This window comes from Spea bombifrons, chromosome 8 (assembly GCF_027358695.1).
Source record: "Spea bombifrons isolate aSpeBom1 chromosome 8, aSpeBom1.2.pri, whole genome shotgun sequence".
Classification (NCBI taxonomy): domain Eukaryota; kingdom Metazoa; phylum Chordata; class Amphibia; order Anura; family Pelobatidae; genus Spea; species Spea bombifrons.
In genome coordinates, this window is record NC_071094.1 from 31,255,559 (window position 1) to 31,269,198 (window position 13,640).

The 13,640-nt window shown below is 39.6% G+C and overlaps 1 protein-coding gene across 1 annotated transcript; it reads left to right on the forward strand.

Annotated features, from left to right (window-relative positions):
• Positions 1–1,443: 1,443 nt before the first annotated feature.
• Positions 1,444–12,904, forward strand: HTATSF1 (HIV-1 Tat specific factor 1). The gene is made up of 9 exons (XM_053472902.1): positions 1,444–1,721; positions 2,696–2,894; positions 4,541–4,588; positions 4,676–4,830; positions 5,437–5,600; positions 6,547–6,646; positions 10,190–10,279; positions 10,495–10,632; positions 11,623–12,904. The coding sequence occupies exons 1-9, from the start codon at positions 1,554–1,556 to the stop codon at positions 11,908–11,910; spliced, it is 1,350 nt and encodes a 449-aa protein (XP_053328877.1). The 5' UTR covers positions 1,444–1,553; the 3' UTR covers positions 11,911–12,904.
• Positions 12,905–13,640: the final 736 nt, after the last annotated feature.

A 13,640-nucleotide genomic window follows, 5' to 3' on the forward strand; every position in this document is an offset into this window, starting at 1 on the left:
CTATATGTTTTGTAGTTCTTCCTTTAACAAAGTGAAATTTGTCAACATTTTATTTTTTTACAGTAAATAAGAGCCCTTCTTGTTTTGAAGAAAAAAAAACCCAATATATAACTTGTATGGGTACAGTAAATGAGAGAGAAGAAAATTACTGCTAAACATCAAGCTCCCCCAAAACGTTAAAACAGCCTAGGTCACGAAAGAAAAAAACAACTCGGTCGTTAAGGGCTTATTCCAGCACTCTCTACGTGAGAGGTGGGAATTGTCATAGGATTGTCTTTTAGCAGGGAGTACCCGCTATTCCTTTTTTACATATAAAATGAGAGGTAAAAAAATAAAGGGGGGTAAGGCATTCTTCATGGCGAATAGATACTTTTAAGAGCTGGATTTTGCCTTGCCTAACCCTAAGCCTCCCAGATGTATTGCAATGGGAGATTAATCATTGTAGTTCATGCTAAACGTTAAAAGACATGTACTTATAAATGAACACACTTAAAGTTTTCATAAAGGCGATCCCAAGACACATCTTGAACCATGTCCTTCAAAACAACAATCAACTTTTGGTTGTATTAAAAGTTTGAGCATGGCTCGCTAGTTTTGCTAATAGTATGCCCTATTTCCTATCCCAAGCCTTGCTGAGCGTTGGGGTGTATATAATTTTTCTTTTATAAGTAGTATTAAAATATATTTTCAAAAATATTCTTTTTACGCAGTTTTACATTAATCATTTGTGTTTCAGTACTGGTATCCTATTACCTTGACTCCTTTTATTATACTGTCTTAATCATGACTGGGAACTTGTTGGCCCCGGCTATCCGTGGTCATACCTGGGAACTCTCTGGGTTTGACCCGGAGATTGCTGGGTGAGAGCTCCTCCGCGTCCCACAAGGGTAGCCGGAGGCGAGAAGTTCCCAGGTATGACCATGGTCTACCCTTGCAGGAGCAGCCATGACTTCCACCAACATGGGTGCTCCCGTCTATGTTGCGGTATTGCCATTTAAAGGTGACGTGGGTGGGGTGTGTTAGGACCAAGCTCTTGCGACCCCCAATTTTCAGGTGTCGACCCGGCGCTCCCGGAGAGTTCTCGGGTATGGTCTTCATCTTAGACCAGGCACTCCAATTCTTTAAAGTCTATGGAACTTACTTAATCAGCATGGCATTAAAAACCAGCACAGTGATGTGTGAGCAGGGAGCAAAAACACCTGACAACAACTGTAGCAGCTTAATCTTGGTTGGTTTATTTGGGTATGTTTCAGCAGACTACATGCCAAAATGTAACTGACAAAACGCAGCGCGGTTTTCAGAACAAACCGCAGTGAGCATGCGCATTGGGTTGGCGTAACTAAAGCAGCGCGGTTTTCAGAATAAACCGCAGTGAGTATGCGCACTGGGTTGGCGTAACTAACGTATGCGTAGAGTGATTTTTCCTGGCACGTAATGCGCAACTTCCGGGTCTGGACGTCCTCACGCTCGATGCCTGCGTGCTTGTTTGCATCTGAGTTGCTTTGCTTTTCTCTGCTCGTTTTAGCGTAGTTTCTGCCGGGGCTTCCCCCGTCATGAGCAAAGCTGCGGATGGCAACGATGAGTTTTACGAGCAGTTGCGGCTCCATCAGTTGTACGGGACGCGGGGTCGGGAGGGGGAGCACGATCCCATCACTTACAAGGACCCCACGGATGGCACTGAGTATGAGTGGGACCAGGAAAAGAAGGCATGGTTCCCTAAGGTGAGAGGCAGTATGTGTTTCTGGCGCTTCCTGTCACGTCCAAGTCGGATGAATGTGCAACCAACTCCCATCACTCACAGTGCGGGTTCTGTGCAAATACAGCCGTGGAAATCCGGGTCAATAATTCTCGTGGAGTGGGCAGGGAATTGTATATAATGGTGTAAGACGTGCAGCGTCTCTTCTCCCACTGTTTTTATTTTAGCATTTAATAGATCCCTATTTTGTTCTGTTTTCGATCCATCAGGCCTGGCTTAATTGAATCTATCTTTTATTAGGTGTTTTGGGGTTCGGTACATATGTTCCATCATCCAAGTATAACAATGAGAAGATATGAGTATATACATATATCATAAATTCTGGCCACATTCAAATAACCTGTGGCTTCTTGTGGCCCCGGGCGTATTCTATGCAGTATCACAAATGGCACCGCCGAAGAGCATAAAATCATTTGCAACGCAGTTATTTCCCCGGCATAGACTCATAAACCAACAGGAATCATTTGCTTTGAATAAGATATCACAGCAGTGTGCTGTTTACTTAAGACATATGCAGGGTACATGCAGAAAAGAACCAGGACGTTTAAAAAATGCAAAACTAGAATTTGATTGCTGTCTTTCTTTATCTAGTCCTTTAACGTTTGAATTTGAATCGCAGTCATGGACACAAAAGTGATCAAATGATAAAGAAGCGGCAGCAATTTGTCTGATCCCCAATAAAAACCTGAGCAAGCGTTACGCACTGCCTGCACACATCTTAGGGAATTTATAGCATTTTTGGGACATCACATCTATATACAGTTATTTTGTAATTCCGTTTGTATGCTGTGCCTGTACTTTATCCAACAACTAATCCAAACAGAAATATTCCTACTCTGCATTTTTGTTTCTTCTTCCATGGACCACAATGTTTGGTTTTTTTCTCGTTGACTCAAATTATACATAGTACCTTTTTATTTCTTTCCCCCTCTTTCTTAGATAACAGAAGATCTTTTGGTGAGGTACCAGGCAAACTATGGCTTAAATCTAGAAAATGATAACGTAACTTCCACTGAATCTGCCAAACCTCCGGAATCAAAAGATCCTGAAAAACCTAAGGAAATCCCAAACGATCCTAAAAGCCATTCTGACTCGTCATCACAAAAGGCAAAGGGTGAGAAAAGAAAAGCAGACCCTGGTAAGGAAACGCTGATTTAAAGCAAGGTGCTCTGTATATAATGATTGTATCACCGCTTTTATCAAAGTAGATGGTACAGGGATTCCGTTTTCCTATCGCTGAATCGGCCAACAGGTGGTGCCACTCCTTCACTCTCCAACTAAGCATAAAGTGTGCCGGGATCAGTCATAAGTTTATGGAGACTCTACGCTCTACACGTATTATGGTTTACCTTCCAAAATTACATGACAGGAATGTTTATTGGGTTGTCGGGCTGAATCAAACATGTTGACCGTATGTTGCATATATAGATATTTAGGTTTGCACATGTGTGTGGTTAGTTGCCCATTTCGTTTTCTAGGGATGTGCTAAGGGCATGGAATAGTACATGGAGTATACTTGAGTTATTGGCGCTGCACTGGCCGTAAGGAGAGGTTGAGTTGCTAGTATGAGAGCTGCTTGCCTGCTTAAGGGGAGAGTTTACTGTCCCTCACAAGAAGGAATGCATATTTTATTACTCAGAGAATATACATTCTGAAATAGAAAACAATAAAAAAAATGCTTGAGGAAAAAGTTGCAGCTGTGCATCTCCCCTACTCCTCCGTATTATGACAGTCCATGCCTTTTGATTGCCTGCTTGATGCTATTCAGTGGAGGGGAAGCATTCCCGTTGAAATCAATGGGAGGGCTTTTGTGCGTGTGCACGTGGTTCTGAACAGAGACCCTCGCCTTCACCGTTGGCCAATCCAGTGTTAATTCTGGCCGGCTGTAAGTACACATCTCTTGCATGGAATATAAGTGGTAGAGGCGGAGGAATGGGCAAACGCATATGGGGTTTTTTTGGCAGAATCCCCCCAATGTAGTTGCAAAAGGGACACCATGGAAATTTAAAGGGACATCTCAGCTTTAATTGGTGGAAAAACCATTAAGCAACAGTATACATCTGTCTGTGTATGTTAACACTTACAGGTATTATCCATGAATCAGGATAATTCTGCATGGTGTGTAAGCTAATTCAGAAAGACTTCAATACTGAAAGTTTTTGGAAGGTGTTATTACAAAATAAATATTTCCAATAAAACATTCCAGACGTATTTGTGTAGATCAGTGTTGGAAAGGTATTATTTTGTCGTCAGAGGGCTGGGCATTGGGTATCTGCTGTAATTATTCATTTGGAAATTCTTGCTTCTTAACACAGCAATCAGGTTTACAGTCTCGGTTTTAATTTGCAAAATGCCGTACTCGCCTTGTTGGTGCCTTTGGTTTATATACTTAATGACGTGTTATTAATGGGTGTTTACACAGAAGAATAAATGTTTTTTTAATGGCTTTCCTAGCCCTACTTTGGAATTTGGATCAAATAAAGCCAGAATTTGGGGAAAAGAAAAAAAAATGTCCTTATCTGATAACCTCAGGGTCTTATAATGCTTACCTCACCCTTCTTGCTTATTTTCGCCCCCTATAATTTGGTCCATTGACAGACCCCATGTCACATTATGAGGCTTGCCTGGTCTGTCCCATATCTAAAATGACTAATTAATGCAATGACTGCGTTAATCAACTGGTTACCTAAGTCTGTCTTATTATATAGAAGTGTGTATAAAACCAGGACTTAATGTGTCTTAATTGTGCATTTCCTTGATTGAAAATATTGGTCCTCTTTTTAGGGTGGTTTAACGTAGACCAAGAGAGAAATACAAATGTCTACGTGACTGGTAAGTTACGATATTAGTTTACACTTAAATCCTATACATTTATGAACTGCATTTAAAAAAAATATATATTTTCTTTGTATTTTACAGGACTTCCGCTTGATATAACCAATGATGAATTTGTCCAGATCATGTCCAAGTATGGAATTATTATGCGAGATCCTGTGTCAGAAGAGTATAAAATAAAGCTGTACAAAGATGGGGAAGGAAACTTGAAGGGGGATGGCTTGTGCTGTTATCTCAAGGTTTGTATAGGATGATCTTGTATTTGCAAAATTTAAACTGTCATGTTTTCGTGATATTTTTCCATCCCTTCTAGTATATTCTGTTTACGTAGTAATATCCAGATTAATACAATTAACGACAAAAATACATGTATTTTTTTAAATGTCAGCAGAACTATATCTGTGGCTTTAAGAGTATGTTCTCATTACAACATTGTACAAATTCAGATCTGTTATTTAAAAAAAAAAAATATATATATATATATATAATATATTTCAAATCTGTATTCTGCTCTATAGCTCATCATGATCAAAAGAAAACCAGCTGTATGTTGTTGGTTATATTACGCTCAATGTAGGTTTAGTCGTACTTAAATCCCTTTTTACAAAATGGAATAGAAAACCTGCAGTGGACCTCGCATCCAGACGTTAGATTCCCCTTGCATTGAGAATACACAGTTGACATGTTCAACAAAAGTGTTTACTGCACTGTCTAGTAAGCATATAAACCTTAGCGGATCTGTGATATTATTTTTCCTGAACATTTAATCACATAAAACGGATAAAAACTGTCTGTAGTATCTCCACTGAATTGATAGACCCCATTCTTTGCTAATGTCTTTGTAGAGGGAATCTGTGGATCTTGCATTGAAACTTCTTGATGATTACGAGATAAGGGGATACAAACTTCATGTTGAAAGTGCGAAATTTCAACTCAAGGGGCAGTATGATGCCTCCAAAAAGAAGAAAAAATCCAAAGACTACAGGAAAAAGCTATCTCAACAGCAAAAGTAAGTAACATTGGTCTATCTTATGAAAGGTAAGATAAAAAAAAATGTTGGTTGGATTAATGTCGCTGTTTAGTATAGAAATTCTAGCATAACCCCCAAGGATTGTTAAGGACATGGCTCATGGCAGACAATTTTAAAGTTACAATGCAGGAAACTAACACTTTTTGTATAATTTAAAATACTTCTAAATAGTTCCACTGTTACAAAATGTGTTAAAATCAGGTAACCTGTTTCTTTTAAAAGTCCTGAAATAGGAATAGATACACACATGTTTACACGTGCCCTTACGTGCAAATATCCTAGCTTACACGTGCCCTTACGTGCAAATATCCTAGCTTACGCGTGCCCTCGTGCCTTCGTACAGACACTTTCAAAACACATTTTCTCCTGTTTTTTTTGTTTTTCTCCTTACCTGCATTAACCCGCTGCTTATCCTTTGGTGGGCTGCAACCTCACACTTGATCAGATGCTGAGGGTTGGCGTATGACATCATATCCTGGTGCTCAGCATTGAAGCTATATGTGCTGTTATAGACCTCCACCGCAGGGCTCCCTATGAACAGTACTCAAGCTTCTTTCATTTTTGGTGGGTTAGAAGGAGGACAATGATGTCCCCAACCAGTCCTGGTCCTCCAGCGGTGGACAGTTCATTCTGCCTCTAGGCTACTGGCAGGTTGCTTTTCTAACTCCAGTAACTAAAGATTCTCTGCTCCAAGTTCTCGGTAAGTTGTGCATAGTGACTATGCTGTCCTTCCAAGCACTTTGCACATAAAGTTCTGATATTGCAAGGGGTTACACGAATATTATGACCTCTGTAATGGTTGTTTTTCATTAGATCTATTTAGAATCCTTACCCCTTTAAGGCAGGAGACATATATATTTTTATTATTTTCTAATAGGTTTATGCACTTAATAACAATGCAGTCTTCTCTACTTTTTCTTTTCAGACTCTTGGACTGGAGACCAGAAAAGAAGGCTGGTGAATTGAGAAAACGCTTTGAGCGTGTTATTATCATTAGGAATATGTTTCACCCAAAAGATTTTGAGGTGAGGCATAACTTCTCTCTCCCTTTGGGAGATGGACGTTTAATGGTTATTATTGGTTTTGTGGGAAAAAAGTGTTATACACAAAGATATAGCTGTATTGGTCCAAGTTAAATGTATAGGAAGTCATCAGAATCAGGAATCTGCACACACTCCCCACAGGAACTCAGGTGCTTAGCTGTGCCAGGAAGGGCCAGCTCCCCAGTAAATCAAAATAGAAACGGGCTCCAGGCACTCAAGGGTTCCATCAGGCAGATTTATTGAAGGAGAAGGACAACAACGTTTTCGACCTCACAATGAGGTCTTTATCATCGTGAGGTCGAAACGTTGTTGTCCTTCTCCTTCAATAAATCTGGCTGATGGAACCCTTGAGTGCCTGGAGCCTGTTTCTATTTTCAAGTTAAATATATAGACTGTTTCTATTAGGCTAGTTTGGCAATATCTGTTTTTATACCATTTAGTGTACTATAGTTCAGAGATTAAGGAACACTGATCATTAGTTTGTTTTAAAGCCTCCTCGATTTTTGTTTAAGTCCAGTTTTTGTGATGCACTATTTGTTTTATCCTGTCTGTTGTACAATGCTGCAGAATATGATCTATATAAATCAATACATATGCATTGGATGTTGTGCAATCAGATTGTGCATTATAGCAAAGGTATATAGGTGCAGCAAACGCATAACTCAATTTGTTTGTGGTCTGCCTCCTTTAAATTGTTTGACCTATGGTTGATATCTTTCTATTGCGTGTTCTGTTATTTAGAACACGCACGTGTAGTTTGTAAAGGTTACTAATTTTAATAGTTATGGCTTAATAGGTTTGGGTGTAGAAAACAGCGGTGCGGGTTATATTTTTTATATGTAGTGCTAGGGCAATGGGATGTCAGAGCTGTTTTTTTTTATATATATATTTTTGCACTGTAATTGGTGCAGTATGGATAGAGATCCCTCTAGGCACAGTAATTTTTTTATGCCAGGGACACCACAATGACTGTTAATTATCTTTTTTTATATTTTAAAAGTTAAACAACGTTTGTCTTCTCTTCAGTTCTGGGTATAAGGAGAAACAATATTTCTCGCTCTTTCACTTCAGTCCCCCTGCACTGATCACGCAAGTCTCCATAGACTTGCATTGGGGACTGCAATGCACAACATTGGCAAGAAGGTTGAGCAATCAGATATCCCAGCAGGGTCGCAGGGGACATCCTCTTCTCTGCTGTCCCTCCGGTTGATGTTAGCAGCGATGTTTTCCACAAGAGAATGCCCGATCATGCAATCGGGTGTGCCTTGTGTAACAGCTTTCCAGTGCTCACGCTGTTAGAAACAATCGGTCAGCCTGACCCCCTGTGCAGCAGCAGGAAGATGTACCTGTGTGTCCTAAAGGGCTTTTCAAATGCCTTTTTAGCATATACAGGTACATCCATAGGATACTGAACAGTTTAAAGTACTGTGAGGCAAAGTCTAGTGCTGCCTTCCTCTTCGATGGTCTGTCCATTTTTACCTCTGTTTGGCTGCCATTCTTCTGCAAGATTTAAACAACCCCCCCCACACACACACACAAAATGTATACTTTTCACTGGAAGCACCCACTGCTTTATTTTTACTCTCATGCCAATACCATTCTGTAGACCGTACATGCTAACACCGCTTATACACATGCACACACTATCCATCAACACTCATACACACGTACTGGCTAACATATATACCGTATTGGCTCAGATATAGGCCGCCCCCGTATATAGGCCGCACCCTAAAAGTTTGGTGCTTTTTTAAAGAAAGTTTTTTTCTTTAAAAAAGCACCAAAAAACATGCTGCCACTATACATACACACACAAACTAAGTTTGGCACTACAATACAGTAGACAGGCTCTGGCACTATACATATACACGCTGCCTCTGACAGGTACTGCTTATCTTCTGCCATTGTGAATACTTCCTGTGGGGTTGCATTGCGTTGCACCTGCAGGAAATGGTAGCCCACAATGGTTTTTGTCCAGTCCTGATTTAAAGGGACCTTTCAAATATTATATGCATTAAAGTGCATATGTTGACTAGAGTCTCTAACACTTATACCAAATATAAACTGTAACTGTTGGAGTGTTACATAAGTAACGTAACAACTTATCCTAAATTTACTGTTCATATTTATATTAATTGGGGCGCCATTAAAAGAAAACAAAAAAAACAGCATGGTTTGTCGACAGTTAAATGGAATTTCTGGATGTGCAAGTACCAGTCAAACCAGATTTCTCTCTATTTTTACGGGCTTAAAGAATGTGGGTAGGGCGGCTTGCTTAACCTCCACAGCTATGTCTGGAGCTGCTGGTAATTTCAGATCACGGAAACTGTATAACATTGACCTCCTGTAAAGGAACCTCAGACACTCAATAGTCACTTCCCATGTTATTTGTACTCCTAATTTTTGTGGGTACCACAGGTGCTGCGAATTGGCACAAAAAAACCCTAGGATTAGCTCACTTGGATTTAGGACTATTTAGACAGGAATGGGCACCATCCGTATTTTTTTTTTTTCTTTCTTTACGCTCTTTCGTTGAATAAAAATGAACGTATAATAAGCCAGAGGCTGTTACTTCTGTCTTAATTGTGTACACTGGACGTTAATACTATATGCTATTTTCCTTTTTATATATGTATAAATATATATATATAGTAGAGTAGAGGTTGTAGCCGTATTAGTCCAGTGGTGTCAATATCAAATAACAGATGGAATAAGTATCTTGTGATAATACCTTTTTTATTGGACTAACAGAATTTTAGAATGACAAGCTTTCGGGAGCTCTTCTCCCTTTCTCAAGTCTAAAGCATATCTACTTGAGAAAGGGAGAAGAGCTCCCGAAAGCTTGTCATTCTAAAATTCTGTTAGTCCAATAAAAAAGGTATTATCACAAGATACTTATTCCATCTGTTATTTACTATATATATATATATATATATATATATATATATATATATATATATATATATATATATATATATATATATATATATATATATAATATTTCTATCGTGTATGTTCGTTTGAGCAGGGCCCTCCTCACCAGTTGTTTCTTTATATCTAATTGTTATGTTATATCCTTTCCAGTCAATTCTGGATACCTGTGCTAGAGTCTTGTGCTTTGCCCACTGCTCGTCGTCGCTTACATCGTAATGGGTGCTCCCTGTACCTACAAAACTAAAATTCAACTTTGCTTCTAACAGGAGATACTGTAGCACGGATCTTATCTCATAATACTCCACTGTACTCTAACTTTTTTTATTCTTCCCATTCTCGCTTTACAATCTAGATTTTAATACCCCACAACCTACATTCCAGAAGTCTTTGCATCTGTCCCATTGACCTTTATTACCATTGAATCACCTTGGCTAGACCATCCCTCTTACATCCTGGTTCTATCACCTTGAACCTCATCTCATAAACTAAACGCACAAGAGCGGGCATCTTCAGTGTTATCAAATGACATTTTTTATTTGATATTCCTGTTTTTATATTGTATTAAAATCACCTCGCGTTTTGTGCTGATAGGAAGATCCTTTGGTACTGAATGAGATTCGAGAAGATCTACGAACGGAGTGTGAAAAGTTTGGTCAAGTGAAGAAGGTCCTTATATTCGACGTGAGTGGTATAATTCATGACTAGTTAAATGCTTCATGTTCTCATATTTCAGGGAAATGGTTTGTCGCATAAGGCTTTCTAGCACGTAACTAAACTACAAGACATGATGCTACTTTTAATAGGTTGAATCCTGGTTTTGCACTCAGATGAGCTCAAAGTGTAGATTATAAGGTTGCAATAACACGTTTACATCAAAATGATATTTACTATTCTAGCGACATCCAGATGGTGTGGCTTCTGTGTCTTTTAAAGAAGCAGAAGAAAGTGATGCTTGTATTCTTGCTCTTAACGGGAGGTGGTTTGGTGGTCGCCAGCTTGTGGTGGAATCGTGGGATGGAGTGACGGATTACCAGGTATAGTATTGCATCATAGCATGCAGACAACTTTTATTCAGGATGTGCCAGTTGTGCCAAAAAACATGACATATTATCACTACACTGATTTCAATGGCAATCGCACAATTAACTCATACCATGCAAACTTTCAAAATAATTTTTTTGAAGACTTTTTGAGTATGAACAAATCTTTGTCGTCAGTGGTTATGTACCTGTTTTATATATGACAATGATAAATAGAGTATATGAAACAAATGCTATACCGTTTTTGCTCGATTATAAGAAGACCCCAAAGTGAATATTAATTTAAGAAAAAGTCTTGAATATAAGACTACCCTATAGGAAAACCTGCCCTCCGTGCTTCAGACTCCCTGGTGTCTAGTGGTGGCAGCCGGTGGATGTCTGCACGATCCGCATAGACAACCTCTGCTGCTGCCCAGCACTTCCGCCGGGGCTTCTATGATGGAGCACTGGAAGATCATGAGCCGAGCAGCAGCGGAGGATGTCTGCACGCATCCTGCAGATGTCTACCGTCTGCCAGGGAGGGGTTCGCCACATATGACCCTGGAGGGGATCTGGATCTTAGTCTTGTAGTCAGACCTCCTATTTGGGGTCGGATTGTAAGATGACCTCGAATATAAGACTAGGGGCATTTTTCAGAGCACTTATATTTGAGCAGATGTGTTAATACCACTGGCAGTATCCAGGTGAGCTTAATAGCTTCATCCTTATTCCCAAACAAACCAACACATTTGTAAAAGCTGTTTTTCATAAGACCTTAATGATGGTACTTCCCCTCTTAACACTGAAAACTGTGTGCGTGTGCATAGTACGTATGTGTTAATCTGCCACGGTCAGTTTATCCATACAGAGGATATATGAAATAATGTAATAAAAAAAGAAAACAAATCTTAAAGGGTGTGAACAGATTCCAGGTCCATTTTTTGTCCCATGGTATTTTCAGTATCTGCAGTATTTAACGGATGTAACCACTCTTTCCGATCACAGATTGAAGAAACCTCTCGAGAAAGAGAAGAGCGGCTCAAAGGATGGGACAATTTCCTGCAAACTAATGAACAGAACACAACAGAAGGTGCCAGCCATGGTAGCTCAGTCCCCTGTGATAATGGACAGACAGTTGAGAAGCAGGATAATAAAAGCTCATCTTCAAAAAACAAGGACAATGACTCTCATGACGATGATATTGAGAAAGTGGATCATGCTGAAGGCGATTCTCAGTCTACAGATAGCAACATTGGCAGCAGTGACGATGAAGCAGATAAAGGACAGTTGTAGTTTTGTAAATTCATCTCCAGTAGCTTGCTTTGTGTATCCCCCCCCCCCCAGTGACTCCAGGGCGATGCATACCTAAATCGAGCTGTCATGAAGTCTTCATAACTAATGTTTATTAAGATGTACTGGGGGTGAAAGACAGATATCGGAATGAATGTCTTCTTGTGTGTTTTGAATATTTGCCGGCAGCCCATAAAACTGGAGAAACTTGTTTCTGCTACAGTCACTTCTTAACCAATTCGAGTGAATCCATCCCAATGCATTTGTTTTATGCCTAAAATTGAATGTTGGTATCAGGTAGATGAAAATTGCAGTGAATTTAAAGATTCCTTTTAAAACTTTATTAATTTAGAATTTAAGTGCCTCCGTGTAGTAATAAATGAAGGTGTTATCGAGGATGAGGGGTTTGGTATAAGACTTCTCATCAACGTCACCCGTTTGTCAGCACAATAAAATGACACTGTAAATATTATTTCTAACAAAAACAGGCGCTTTTAAAGCTGGATTTCAAGGTTTTGTGCATGCAATATTTCATCTATATGATACTAAACAGCCATAGTCGGCCCAAATGCTCTCATGTCAATATCTTGAGATGAATGTTTATGTTGATGAGATCTGTTTCATTTCATACAAGCATGGCTATGACAAAAAGTGTCATTCATTTTAGATTAATTTCAAGTGTAAACTTTCGTAGTTTTAAACGTTTTAGGCAGTGAAATTCCTTCCAACCTCTGCTCTGGTAAATAACACCAAATTATGTCCATCTAGTTTGCAATTATGTTTTTTTGATCATACAGTTTGGATATAGCACCAAAACATGCTAAAATGACATGGCAAATGCTTAACAATTAACGTGTGTCCTTTAGGGTGAAATACCACCAATTGTTTTCATGATTTATAATTTTTAAATAACTGTTCCATGTTTTATAGGCTGACATTCTGCTGTGAACTGGTGTTTATGAAATTGTATTTGTATTAAAATTTCAATTTGTTTGCATCCCAGGTTTTTGAAATTTTAAAAAGGTACTCAAAATTCGTAAACTTCCTTTTTACAGAAACTACACATTTGCAAACTTTAGCGATCTATAATAAGTTATTGGAGGAGCTGATTCATCATACACAGCGGGTAAGGATATGAAGTATAACTACAAATACCTGTTCAAAATGAATAGGTACTGATTATTTATATCTAGCACTGGCTGTTGGAGCTTTAATAAATCATTAAAATGGACTTTCTTTACAACTTTTCCTTTGTAACACATTTGTATTTAATAGGCTTGAGAAGGAACTGCATTAAAGGGGAAGTCCAATAGAATTTAATATATATACCGTATTGGCTCGAATATAGGCCGCACTTCTTCCCCCCCACTTTAAGTCTTTAAAGTGGGGGTGCGGCCTATATTTGGGGTCTAGCGCCCGACGCCCGGGACATGCAGTTCTGGGCGCCGGGCAGGCAGCGCAGTTAGGATACAGATCCCCCGCAGCGGTGCAGGGGACCTGCATCCTACTCTCTGATACGCTCAGACAGACTCCCGTGCCAGCACTTCCCACAGGGGGTGCCGGCACGGGAGGTTGTCGGCACGGGAGGTTGTCTAAGCACATCGTGTGGACGGTCACCGATGCAGGTAAACAGCCTCCGCTGCCGGCACATCTGCACGATGTGCTTTAACAATCTCCATTGCCGGGAATTCCCACGCGGGGAGTCCCGGCAAGGGAGATTGTTAAAGCACATC

Coding starts and splice junctions, on each gene's coding strand:
- HTATSF1 (XM_053472902.1), top strand. CDS start 1,554: ATGAGCAAAGCTGCGGATGGCAACGATGAGTTTTACGAGCAGTTGCGG. Junction 1,722..2,695: donor AGAAGGCATGGTTCCCTAAG/GTGAGAGGCAGT, acceptor CCTCTTTCTTAG/ATAACAGAAGATCTTTTGGT. Junction 4,589..4,675: donor TACAAATGTCTACGTGACTG/GTAAGTTACGAT, acceptor TGTATTTTACAG/GACTTCCGCTTGATATAACC.